The sequence below is a fragment of the Arabidopsis lyrata genome, assembly GCF_000004255.2.
Source record: "Arabidopsis lyrata subsp. lyrata unplaced genomic scaffold ARALYscaffold_7, whole genome shotgun sequence".
Classification (NCBI taxonomy): domain Eukaryota; kingdom Viridiplantae; phylum Streptophyta; class Magnoliopsida; order Brassicales; family Brassicaceae; genus Arabidopsis; species Arabidopsis lyrata.
In genome coordinates this window covers 3,066,830-3,079,830 of record NW_003302549.1, presented here as the reverse complement: position 1 = coordinate 3,079,830, position 13,001 = coordinate 3,066,830, and the positions used below count along the sequence as shown (strand labels likewise).

General features: G+C 32.4%; 1 protein-coding gene across 1 annotated transcript; it reads right to left on the bottom strand.

Moving 5' to 3' along the window:
• Window positions 1-3,710: 3,710 nt before the first annotated feature.
• On the bottom strand, window positions 3,711-6,035 carry LOC9305261 (transcription factor bHLH85). The gene is made up of 5 exons (XM_021019368.1): window positions 4,817-6,035; window positions 4,406-4,708; window positions 4,221-4,286; window positions 4,046-4,111; window positions 3,711-3,954 (listed from the first exon to the last, which is right to left on the bottom strand). The coding sequence occupies exons 1-5, from the start codon at window positions 5,366-5,368 to the stop codon at window positions 3,874-3,876; spliced, it is 1,068 nt and encodes a 355-aa protein (XP_020875027.1). The 5' UTR covers window positions 5,369-6,035; the 3' UTR covers window positions 3,711-3,873.
• Window positions 6,036-13,001: the final 6,966 nt, after the last annotated feature.

The following is a 13,001-nucleotide window of genomic DNA, read 5'->3' as shown; positions in this document are numbered from 1 at the left end:
TATTGTTTTGTTAAAGATCTTTAAAAATGGTTTACTCTAATTTTCTTATAGAATAAAAGTGTAGGATATAAGACAACAATATGACTTGTTCCTACTTTGTAATGCTATATTAATTGTAAAACAAAGTTATTCAAAGATTAACATTTTTTTGTAGCTGTTAACATCAAAACAAAGTTCCAACCATACAAATATATTCATGAACCGGTTGACAAAATTAAAAATAATAATTCCATGAACTAAGTCAACCCGTAATTTAAGAAGTGACCAAAAATCCAAAGTCAAATTCTACTTTAAAAAACTATAACGCCAATATATACAATTTTGCAGTTTTGCAATTAACATATTTATATGTTGTATCTATCAATCTATGTGTCCTAAATGAACTAGACTACCTATTATAATATAGTTGAACTTTTATTTTAAAAAGTTTTTGTTAAAATTTTCTTACAACCATTTATTTAATTGGCTTTTATTAGTAACATTAAATTTAAATGGTGTAATAAAAAAATTAAGATGGTAAAATAGATAGTGATACAACTAAAAACGATAGAAAATGAAGTACAACTATAAACACACACAGAAAATGATGGTTATGCTACCATACTATATATTCTAGTTTAGGTATGAAATTTGTACTACTATGGTATACAAGTTTACAAAGCAAAAAACTGGTACATCGTACGGTATCGATTCTGTAGTTTTGTACTGATTACATGTACTATTTGATCGACGGGTTACGAGGTAGGCAATACAACATTTATCACCTTCCTATGAGACACCAATTAGAAGTACTACAGAGTTTTTCGGTTTTATTTGTTGGTTTTGATGGTTTTTAAAATAAATTCTACGACTGAAAATACCATAAAATAAGACATTAATTAAATTTTAATGCGTTAAGGATTTCTTAATCGCTTTTAAAGTTGGCTGTTTAAAGTATATACTCCCTCCGTTTCGTTTTAGTTGTCGTTTAAGATTTTTTCACATAAATTAAGAAAACATTAAATTTTCTGTTTTACCCTTTATTAATATATTTTATAAAAAATTTAATTAGCCAAAACATTAAAACAGTAGGGATAAAACTGGAATTTTCACCAAACATTTGCATTGAAAACCTAAAACGACAACTATTATGAAACAAAATTTAAATCCTAAAACGACAACTAAACTGAAACGGAGGGAGTATAAAGTTGTAAGACAATAGTTGTAATTTGTCATAAATCCATCAAATAAGTAGAAATAAAGATCATGCATCTGATATTGATTGCCATGAGTATGATTGATTGCGATAATATACTAGTAGGAAGAAAGTTGGATATGCTATTCTAGTCGCTTTTTAAATGCTTTGAACTATTAGACAGAAATCGGAAAAACGGTCTATTTCCCCCCGACAACTATCGTATCTGGCCAGATAAAGCCCGATCTTTGACCTCTGTCTATATACCCATGAAACGGAAGTTAAATGTTTATTTCCACACCAATTGAAAGATCGAGAGATTAATGTCCATGAATCCTAAGTTCGAGATTTAAAACCCCATAGCGCTGGATTTAATTGGTTTATTGTATACCAAACCGATGCTTTAACCGATTATACCTAATTAGAACCAGCAATTTCAACTAGTTAACCACAAATCCAACCCTACAAAACCCAACCGACCCAACTTCTTCTTCTTCACCAAATTTTTCCTGAGCTAATATCATCGCTGGAAGCGACTCTAATGGCGCAGCAAATCGAAACCAATGTGGACAAAAGCAGCTCCTCCAAATCTCATCCTCTCTCTGTATTGCCCACCAACGCCTCTCCGTCTTCCTAAACTCCATCCCATCGGTGGGATCGAGTCGAGAAATCTCTCTCCTCCGGCTATGCGTGATTGTGACTGGAGAGGCCGAGAGGGAATTGGTTCTTTCATCGGCGCTGGTGATGTTTTGATAAATTTCATACTTTTTTCAATTTCAAATAACGGATGAGGTGATAAAGTTCGTGGGCTCTTTGTCGAATTCGAGCAAGCTTTGTTTAATTTGAAACCAGATAAAGGAGAGAATGATCCGGGTATGTGGATGAGTGAACCTAATACCACCCGAATTGAATCGGGTTTTGAAGCTCCGGCGTTGAATAATGGTGATGGCTCCGACGTTGAATGAAATTTGCTGGCGGAGTGGGTTCTTTTCCGGTTTGCTTCATCATCTTCACAAACTTTCAATGCTTTCTCATGAATTCTAGGCTTCTAGTACTCAATTTTGTCATGAATCAAAAATTCCCAGAAACTGAAATGAAAATAGAAAAAGCCTTGATTGAGATTGGGAACGTGATAGAAACAGAGAGAGAGGGAAGAGAAAGAGATAGAGACATAGATTAATTAAATAGCAAATGGGCACAAACGAATTTCTTGAATCGTGAGATTATGTTACGTCGCATCCTTAGATTCATAAACGCGGCTGAGTAAGAAGAGTAGAGAATTGTTGCAGGTTAGGAGAAGAAGGGAGAGGGGAAGAAGAAGAATAAATGGGTCAGTCGGGTGGGGTTTTAGATTGGGTCGGGTTATAGGTCAACCAGTTTTTAGTTTGGTTATATTAGGTTTGTGTGGTTTACGCACTGAACCGACGAAACCAGGATTCATGGACATTAATCTCTCGAACTTTCAATTGGTGTGAAAATAAACATTTAACTTCCGTTTCATGGGTATATAGACAGAGGTCAAAGATCGGGCTTTATCTGGCCAGATACGATAGTTCTCGGGGGGAAATAGACCGTTTTTCCACAGAAATCTCAAAAAACTTAATTCAATATCCTTTTATATCATTTATATTCGAACTCTTGGCAAGGTATAACTGTTATTTCTATACTATATAAGATAGTCTAAACACTAGTCTATTCTAAACACAGCTATTGCATGGGAAGAATTATATTAAAAAAACCCGACTGTGGAAAATCAAATACGAAGAATTAATTAGTAATGAATATTCCGTTGTAAAATTATAAACTATACATAAACTGTGAATTGGTCTTATTCATGAATATACGTGTGAGAATGAACATGTTGCGGCCGAAGTTTTTGAGTGGTCTTATTTCATCCTTCACAATTGTTCGTCAGATGAGTGCCTTGATAAATTGATGAGCATTCGGTTTTCGCATCACTGCTAATTTTGGAGAAGAGGTTTTTCTCTAAAACATATTTAGCTACCGCAGAAAAGGATTTGGTTGTAATTTTCTTTGGAATGAACTTACCGTTTAGCAAACAAATTGAAAATATACCGCCTAAAATACAAAAATATCACACACATGCATTTCAACCATAGTGATGTACACTAAATTTGAATAATATAAATTCAATGGAATCGTTTCTTTAATCTAAGTTACTTTGTAGAGTTATTAGCACATTCACATTTTCAACTATTACCAAACTTCGGATTCCTTCTTTGGGGCCTCTTTTTTATTTTCACAATATCTCTACATTCGTTAGGTATTCTTCTAAAATAAACAATCATTTTTAGACTGAAATATAATGTACATACATCCGTTGATCATTATTGATAATACAAAACCATTAAATAAATGGTGATCAGATTGAGTATATGATATAGATGATGATCCCGATAACTAGAAACATCTATATCTAAAAAGTAATTAAACTATCGCTTATGTACTATTAGAACTCGATTGAAAAACTAGAGCATACGAATTGGGATGTGATTAAAACAGAAAGAAAATATATAAAAAAACGAATGTGACTCTCCATTTCTCTCATATAGAACATCGTACGAGAAATTATAATCGAACTCGTCCGAAGGCGGAGAATGTATTAAAAAAGAAAAGAATTTTACATTTTTGGTTATATATAAGAGAAAAATTCCAACTAAAATCACAAGTTTTGTGCTTCATCTCGGTGAGCTGAGACCAATGTCCATCCCGTTGAAAGCAATTGGCGCATACATCCATAGATCATCAGAGCTCAATAACTGCGTAAATTATAATTTAAAATATTTGTTAGATCATATGTAACACATTAACATACAAAAATAAAACGTTGTAATTAAAGACCTTGTTTACCTTAATTTGGAGCTGCAAAAATTTGACGTAATGAACAGCTTCCTCAAGCATCGTACTGATATCAACCTGTTACATATTTAAGAAATTGTATATGTTTAGAATCTTTATTAACAATTTTTTTGTATAATACTGTTGCAGGTAAAGAACCATATATATCGTCTGCATGAGTTTTTACCTTTGTTCCATTAGGGACGAGATTTTGTAAAATCCTTAATCTCTCGTTAATCCTTTCTCTTCTTTTCTGCACGACAAAAGAAAAAACTGGATTAATTTTTTGAAACACAATCTTCCATAAATTTTGAAGGTATCCACGTAAAAACATGTCGTAAACCGCTTTTCGGAAAGAAAAAAAATATTTACCCTTGCATAGAGGCTTTGAGGATCGGTGGCTGCACCACGACTGGCTCTGGTTTTGCCATTGAGATTGAGGGCCTTTGAGGCATCATCTTCCTTGGAGGATGAGTCTTCTCCTCCACCGTCTTGATCAGCGCAGTTTGATTCTTCCTCCGTACAAAAAGTGGTGCTTGAGTTCTGTCTACTCATCATTGCCCCATTCTTTCTTTTCTTCAACTTCTCTCCTTCTTCCTCTTCCCCTCCATTATTATCCCCACTCATTTCTATGTTCTTCTGGCTCCTCTTATTCACTCTTGCTCTCTTGTTTTTCTGAGTCCATTGCAAAAATGTTTCTATATTAGTCAATAAACCAAATAACTAAATGTGATCTCTGTAATTTACAACCAGTTAAAAACTTAAGACCGATATAAGACTTACATCATTAGATGTGGCACGGGATCTTTTTTTGGAGCCGGTGAGAGATTTTTGATGATGATCAGTAGTAGTCACAGAGATCTCAGATTGCAACAAGCTTTCCTCGTCATCTTGGTTTTCCACTACGGTTTCCAAAGGCATAAGAGTCTTTCCAGAGGTATATTTCTCAACGTCACACTCACTTGTCTCCTCACCAACAAGGTAGGAGTTTGTGTTGATGGTCACATCTTCCATCCCAAAGTCCATTGTCCCATTTTGGTTTTCTTCAGCCGCGGGTGGAACAACGGTGTAGTATCCGCTGTTCCCAGCGCTGTAGCTGCTGCTCTCTTGAGAGAAGCAGAAACTACCGGCTTCAGACACGAGGCTAAGATGGTTGTGATGAGAACCAAGGTTCCAATACAAGCCTTGGTGGTGATCACCACCGGTTGCACCAGAGGATGAGCCGGTGCCAGGATGATCATAAGAGGCAAGGAGCTGGTTCATGAAATCGGCCTCCTCGGTTGCATAAGTGTACATTCCTCCGAGGTTGGTGCTCCATTCTCCCATGGCTTCCATTTTATTTGTTTTGTTAACTAAGCGTCTTAATTAAGAGATTAATCTTAATTAAGAAGATCGTTAGTTGGAAGTCTTGTGAGAAGTGAGGGAATGAGGGAGAGGAGTTGGAATGTATATATAGAAACATGAGAGTTAGTGGATAAATGTCAACACATAATGACACCAGTTACGATCATCTTTCTAATTAATTTATAAATAACCAAGTCTGGGATACCCTTAGATATGGACAGCTAATTATGGTGGGCTCTGCAACTTGGTCATGAAACATTAAGTTTAATATACATTTGTCGTTTATGACTTTGGTTTTCCGCTTGTTCATTGCTCCACATATATATATTAAAATACATCGTTTTTGCGTTAGTTCTTGGAGAAGCTGTATACTCCTATCACGAGATTTTGAGGACTGACTTCGGATAGGTATACTCGTGGCATCAACGATGAGGACTCCAGTTCCTCGGTTCTGTGACAACCACGCAAATTTCTGGGTTTCGCGATCTCAGAATCGGTGTTTCTTCTCGCGTCTTTGCCATGTTAAATCAGCAGCGATCCGAATCATTTTGAATAGTAATGTTGTTTTTAATTTTCTGTAGTGTGCTTTAACATTTTTAGTAATCTCTGTAACTTCTGTCACAAATTCAAAATGGTATAAAATTTCACCTTTTACCAAAAATAAAAAATTAATAAAAAAAAAAAATTGAATATGCTTTTAGTTAGCATTAGGTATTTAGGTTTCTGGTTTACCAAAGCGTTCGTCTAATAAGCCATAAACAGTTCTTTAACTCTTTGCAAACTCTCTTTCAAATAAATAGTAGAAGCATATATTGAAAACTCAAGATCGAATAGTAGTGAATTTATATTAGTGAATTCTTTGCACACTACTATGACTCAAATTATTGGGGACACTGAACTTACGGTCGGACCGTTCTAGCAGCGCCAATCCGTTGAGATCGCGAGTTTTCATGTTGAGTATCGAGTAAATACAATCCACAAGTGTTGATCCACCTTCAAAAAAACTTCATATATGATACCTATGAATATTTTCCCTCTAATGACATATTAGGTCCCCATATAGTTCAACCTGCCATGATATAAGAAAGGCTTGTTTTTATATTAATAGTAAAATAAATTTTTTTCTCCAATATTCTACATATAGTAAGAATATTCCTATCTATTGATTAAATATAAATGTATTATTGCTTAAACTAAAATTCTGCATAATGACACTACGTATTAAAGTATTAAACAATTTTTTACCTCACAAAACTAACAAATAATCAAGTAACTATTGGGTCTAAGAGTGGAAAGAATTATATCTTCCCATTCACCCGCTGATGATAACAAAAAAAAAACATATACTTTTTCTAAAAATTAAAACTTCTCCAAAAGTCGACCAAAAAAAAAAAAAAAAAAAAAAAAAAAAAAAAAAACTTCTCCAAAATCCTTAGAAATTTTAAATAAAATATATTTAGATAGAAGTAGATGCCCATATCCATATGCTATTCGATTTTCACATTACGAAGATATAGAAATGTGTACAATGTCTCTTTCTACTTTAACTTTTATCTTAATTTCTATATTTGTTGTCAACTGTGTTTTTTTCTTTTGAATATGCATAACACTGGATTAACGTGCTAATGTTTTTAAAATACATTACAAAATCATGCATACTCTAAAGGCCTAGACGGCTATACATATTTCTCCTCTAGTCGATGATTAAATCATGTAAACTATAATTTTGAACCAATCAATGATGGATTAAAGAGGTACGACTTATGAGAGAGAATGATTGTGTTTGTCAGTTTGTGTATTATGACAATATTTGGATTATCCTAATTTTTAGTTGTCATTATATATATCAAAACAGAAATAAACTAAGGAATGGAATATTTCGACAATAAGCGTAATTCAATTTTAGGTCAAGTTGATGCAAGATTAGAAATCAAGCCTATATTTTGAAAAACGCGTAACTTGTAGTGACCCAAAAATAACGGCCGGATTTTTTCCATCTATAGTGTGATTTGAAGTTTTAAACTACATCTTTTCTTTTTTTGCTTTTGTTTAAATGATTTTTTTTCCTACTATATATCTTTTTGTTTTGATGTTGTGTTTTTGATGAAATATCTAAGAATTATCCATCTAATTTATGCAACTAAGTAAATTAAAGCTCTTCCTTTATGACTCTAACTTTACCAACTTCGACTAATTTATAAGTGTTTAGTTTATAGTTATTTATCATCTAAATAAGAATAGAGAACTCTTTTTTGCTTAATTTGTCAAGTTCCGTGGATAAATTTAAAAAAAAAAAAAAAAAAAAAAAAACTTCGCAGTAGAAAAGAAGGGTTAATGAGTTGGAGAATGTCAGAATGAGAATGAAAGAGAGAGATAGATTGCGAAGTGGAGAATCAGAGACCTAGTTGTTGAACGTGACAGTTTTTGTGTCATAATTCTGTTTTTTAAATAAGGGAAAAAGAATGAAACTGAGTTATTTGGATTTTAACAAAATTAAGTTATAATTGGTTAGGTTGAGTCAACCACTGGACGGCAGATCGTGCGCGTGGAAAGTCTAAAAGCTCATATGATCCATTCTTGTTATTAAAAAAAAAAAAACCACACACTATCTCTCAGTTAATGTCTTTTTAAACCCTGCACATAGTAAAATTTAATCGTTTTTTGGAAGGTAAAATTAGGGAATATTGTTTTTTCTTTTTGACCATTAGATCGACAAAGCCCGATATATAGTCAATCCCTATTGCGCGGAGTAACGCGATTTAGTGGAGTCGAACTCCTGTGGAGAAAGCGGAGAGGAAATATTGTCTAATCTATCATATTTTTGGTTTATCACTTTACATAATAATTTTTTCGAATCTATCACATTATAATTGTGGACGGTATTATGGTATTAAAATGACCGCTTTGTGTTAGATTAGAAAAACAGTTTTGTGTCAGAGAATAAAAACAAAAGCGTTACATTAAATGAAGTTTCATACTTCATCTGTACCAAAAAGATTGATTTTATAGACTTTTCGCACCAATTAATTAAGGAAAACATTTAATGTTTAGTTATAAATGCATTATTTATTTATACCAAACTATTTCTCATAGTTATTAACCAATATCAATTTATCGAATTTTAAAATTCTCAATTAATGATTTTTGAAATTCACAATTTATTAATATTAATTGATAAAAATTTACAGAAAATCAATATTTTTGATACAAAAATAAAACCTCAAAAATCAATCTTTATGATACAGAGGGAGTATCTTTTTAACTTTTACATTTTATATTATTTTCTTTTACATTAAAATTCTACATAATTTTGATTACCATCTCTTTTCTAAATATTTTTGTAGAGAAAAGATAACAATAACAATAATTTCTCATATGCATGAGTTCTTTTTTATTTATGGTTTTCATATGCATGAGTCCACAAAAGTAATTTGTACGGAATATGGTCCCAAAAACTATTTGAACGAACAAAAATAAGCAAAGAAAGGTGACATGCAAGATGAGAGCGTATTGGTAAGTTGTACTTAGCAAGTGACAAAAAGATACCGGTAATTTTTTGGATATGAAGCTGGCTAGGCGCATAAATTTTAATCTTATGATAAACTAGATGCCCATATAAAATGTGTGTGTGTGTGTGTGTTTAAAAAAAAAAAAAATCAATTTGCTTTTTTCATTGTAGAAACAAAAATATTATTGTTCTCTTAGTTTCCATCGATCTCTTGACAAAGAGGTGTAAATACTCCTAATATCATATAAGATTAATTTAGTTCTCTGAACATTTATCGCCACCACAGTCCACATATAAGATCACAAGAAAACGGTCCTTACCCAAAGCACACGAATGGACCTCAGCTAAAGTTGGTTTGTTTCTTAAATCGCTAAGTGAATAGCAGTTTCCCCTACAATATTAGCTTATTATTGAAGATTCAAAAAAGAATAAGACAGTTTCCTACGAAAATTATAAACGTTAATATCCTAACAAAACTCTTAAATATAACCCTTTAGGTGTATGCAGGAATCGCTAAAGAGACTAAATGAGCTTTTGGGTGATTGTTTGAGAGCTAGATGACGTAATTAAAATAACAAAACAAACCAAATATCGACCCTTATGCATAACTTAATTGTATAGAGTTTCTTACTATTACACTTTTTTTTTTGTTTTTGTTAATTTATTCTTACTATTACACTTAGTCAATTCAAACCTGATATTAAGAAACAACTATATATAAATCTTACTGTATAAATTCCGTTTCGTATGTGTGAATTTATGTAGTACAAAAAAATGATGCATGGCTTCATCAAAGTAGAATGAAAACTCAAGGAATTGCATCCCCGAAAAGGATATAATAAAGAAGAACATATGAAAAAGAAACTGACAGAGTTTCATAAAATGTTCTATGAGTACCTATGTATGTCTAATATCAGTCAATACACATTACATTATAGTTTGCATAAAATTTATCTATTTTATTCTGGATTCAATAGAATAAAATCTGTGCACAGCTCGAAAGACCCAATTGGGTAATCAGATCAGATTTTTTCCTTGACTAATGATTAGAAGATTAAAATTATATTGCTCGAACTATTTACTAAAGTATTGTTTTGGGAGATTACTTCTTTAAAGCAATCCTTGCACGCACGACCAAACATTATTGCATATCAAACAAGTATTTTTTTATTTTTAGAATAAATAAAAACATGTATTATTATGTTTTATTAGTAATTCTTACAATTTCTTTGTTGGGTAGTTAGCTGGCAATTTGATGCCCCTTAAGAATTTAAAAAAGACAAACAACCACTTTTTTATTCTTCATAAATATGTCGTTTCAGTTAACATGGACGTTATTTTGTAATTTTAAACCTAGTTATTTCTTGTGTTTGTTCAGTACTACTATTTTATGGATACTAATTCTAGAGAACAAATACCAGAAGTTAATCGGAAGAATAAAATTCCAATCTTACAGCTTTGTCTTTTCCAGTAATGAAGAATTTTCTTAAATGTTTATTCTGCAGAATTACTTATAATTACTTATTCAATCCGTGTATATATAAATATATATATACTCAATCCGTATACCTATCCTATATTTAATTATTGCAATGTAGGAAATAACTTGGAAAAGATGTATATATTTGATACTTTAAACATTATATTTAATATGCCTGAAAAACTCTGAATATATATATATATATATATTTATCTTGTGAAATAGGGAAGTATTGGATGACATTGATCCCTTTTTTCTTGACTAAAAATACTAAAAATTTTAAATTACACATTTTATGACAGAATGTTTAGAAATGCACCCGTAGAAAGTGGAATAGTGATAAAATAGCCATGATTTTTTTTTTTTTTTTTGATAAACCCTATCGGCTATCCGGTCGGCCTCGGTAGGAACGCACCGTGGTGCTACATAGTGGACTGGTCCACCGTGTTAACGGTTAGGCCCTTACGGGCTACCACTCTGCCTATCCCAAGTTTGGAATGCCTTCCGACTAAGTGCCAGGGGGTAGTCAGGCCGCCTGCATTTCTGGCTACCAGGTAAACCAATTGGGCCAAAGCCCAACTGACAGACTTCCCAAACAAATGTGTTTTTGTTTCTAGGGAGAATCGAACTCAGGTTTGGGAGTTTCATCCTTTCCCAAAGCTTCCTCTGCCACTAGACCACAGATGCTTGGGCAAAATAGCCATGATCAAACTCATTCTTATCCAGCAAGCCATGTAAACTTGGTGCATCCAAATGTTCAAAAATAATGCTGTTAGATCCATTCCTCTTATTAGAGATGAGAACAACACTATTTTGCTGAAGTTAGTATTATGGAGTCCTTAGTGAAATCTTCAAGTTTGGAAAATAAGATTATTAATTTGCGATAATGAGGTTAATGTAACGAATCCTGCCAAACATAATTAGAGATCAAGGTACAACGTGTGTCGGATATTCCTCAGCATCATTATTCATAATCAAATTTTAAGTATGTTTATTAGACACACTTTAAAGATAGACGTAGACGCAAACCACACGCATATATTAGAAAAATGTAACCAAGTGGTGGTGGTCCAGTGGTTTCCACTTGCAGAAGAGCGACTCTGTTGGTCCAGGGTAGGGATCGACTCCCTGCAAACGCGACACTTCTGGATTTTACCCCATTTGGCCATTGCCACGCCCTTAGCGATGGGATAACGTGAACTCGGTATGTAAGGCCACCAGGACCACACTTGAGGGCAATGCCCAATACGGTGCTAGTCGGGACCACCAGTAGTGGGGTCCGGACAACCTGGTTAAAAAAAAATATTAGAAAAATGATAAACGCAAAACAATACTGAATCATCAGAAAATCACATATGTTTTAACTAATAGTTAAAAAAAAAAAAAAAAAAAAAAAAAAAAAAAAAAAAAAAAAAGTGCACAACTTATGTCAGAAAATCACATTGTTTAAGTGGCTATGAAAAAACAAACATCTAACATCTAAGAAATACCGTTTAGACACCTAATTCTATTCAAATTTTACTTTGTAAGAAATTCAAACTAATCTCTCTGTTTAGCATATCAATAAGAAGCAATTATTTGATGTATCTTAATTAAATTTGATTCGGCTGACGATTGGTAGGTGAAGAGAATGTTTTTATTCGTTACTCTATATAATAATTTGAAATTATAAGACCACCTAATAATATATATTTGTAGCTCTTCTCTTCTTTCTAAATGGTTTCCTGATTTGATGATATAAGCATACGATTATTTCAGAATCTTTTAGTTTCATTTTTAAAACGTTTGTTACGGTTTGCGTCCGCCTCGTGCATTCGTCTTTTTCCAATTTATTGACCTCGACGTTTGGTGCATTGATTGATGTAGGACAAAAAGAATATATGACAACAATTGTCTATAGGCAACAAGTAACACTAACATTATTGAAAGGATATAAAACATGAATATATACGCTACGATAAATTTTGATCAAATCATATATAGGGCAGAGGAATATGAGTTCTTTGGTTACCGGAGTAGATCTCAAATCGAAACTTAGATTAATTTCCAAAATTGGTATTTGAAATGTTTATAATGACCAACAGAAACCACAATAATATTGATAAACAGTAAGCCTTGATCCACATTGATCCAAACGACGTCTTCAAACCATTCAAACAAAATTATTGGAGCTTAAAAATATGTCTCAGTGTAGTTAATAACTTAATATATACAATTTTTATATATTCAAATGTTTTTTTCCTTTCACTAAGTGGGCAGAACTCAGATTCAATTCTCCATGTTAACTATTCTTTATCATTATTGTTTTCTAAAATGATATGCATATATATATATATATATATATATATTGATTAATAAACATAATTGTGAGGTTCGAACCCATGACCTTCAAGACAAACCTCATATACATTACCAACTGATTAAGTTGTTTTATTACTATATGCAGATTTTAATTACCAAAATATGTGCTACTATTAGGAAGATGACTATCTAGAATTTAATTTTTTAAAATGAGCCAACAGAGAAAATCCTACCTTTTGTATGTATCACAACTTCGTGTTTCTTCTTTTTAAAGAAACCGATATTTGATTTAGTTTGTTTCAGTTAACCCATCAAACATATATTTAAAAATATGT

What these genes read in the sequence shown, in the direction of transcription:
- LOC9305261 (XM_021019368.1), bottom strand. Translation starts at nt 5,368, where the DNA reads ATGGAAGCCATGGGAGAATGGAGCACCAACCTCGGAGGAATGTACACT. An exon ending in TCGTCCCTAATGGAACAAAG is followed by an intron (nt 4,112 to 4,220) that starts GTAAAAACTCAT and finishes AATATGTAACAG; the next exon opens with GTTGATATCAGTACGATGCT. An exon ending in TTTTGCAGCTCCAAATTAAG is followed by an intron (nt 3,955 to 4,045) that starts GTAAACAAGGTC and finishes TAATTTACGCAG; the next exon opens with TTATTGAGCTCTGATGATCT.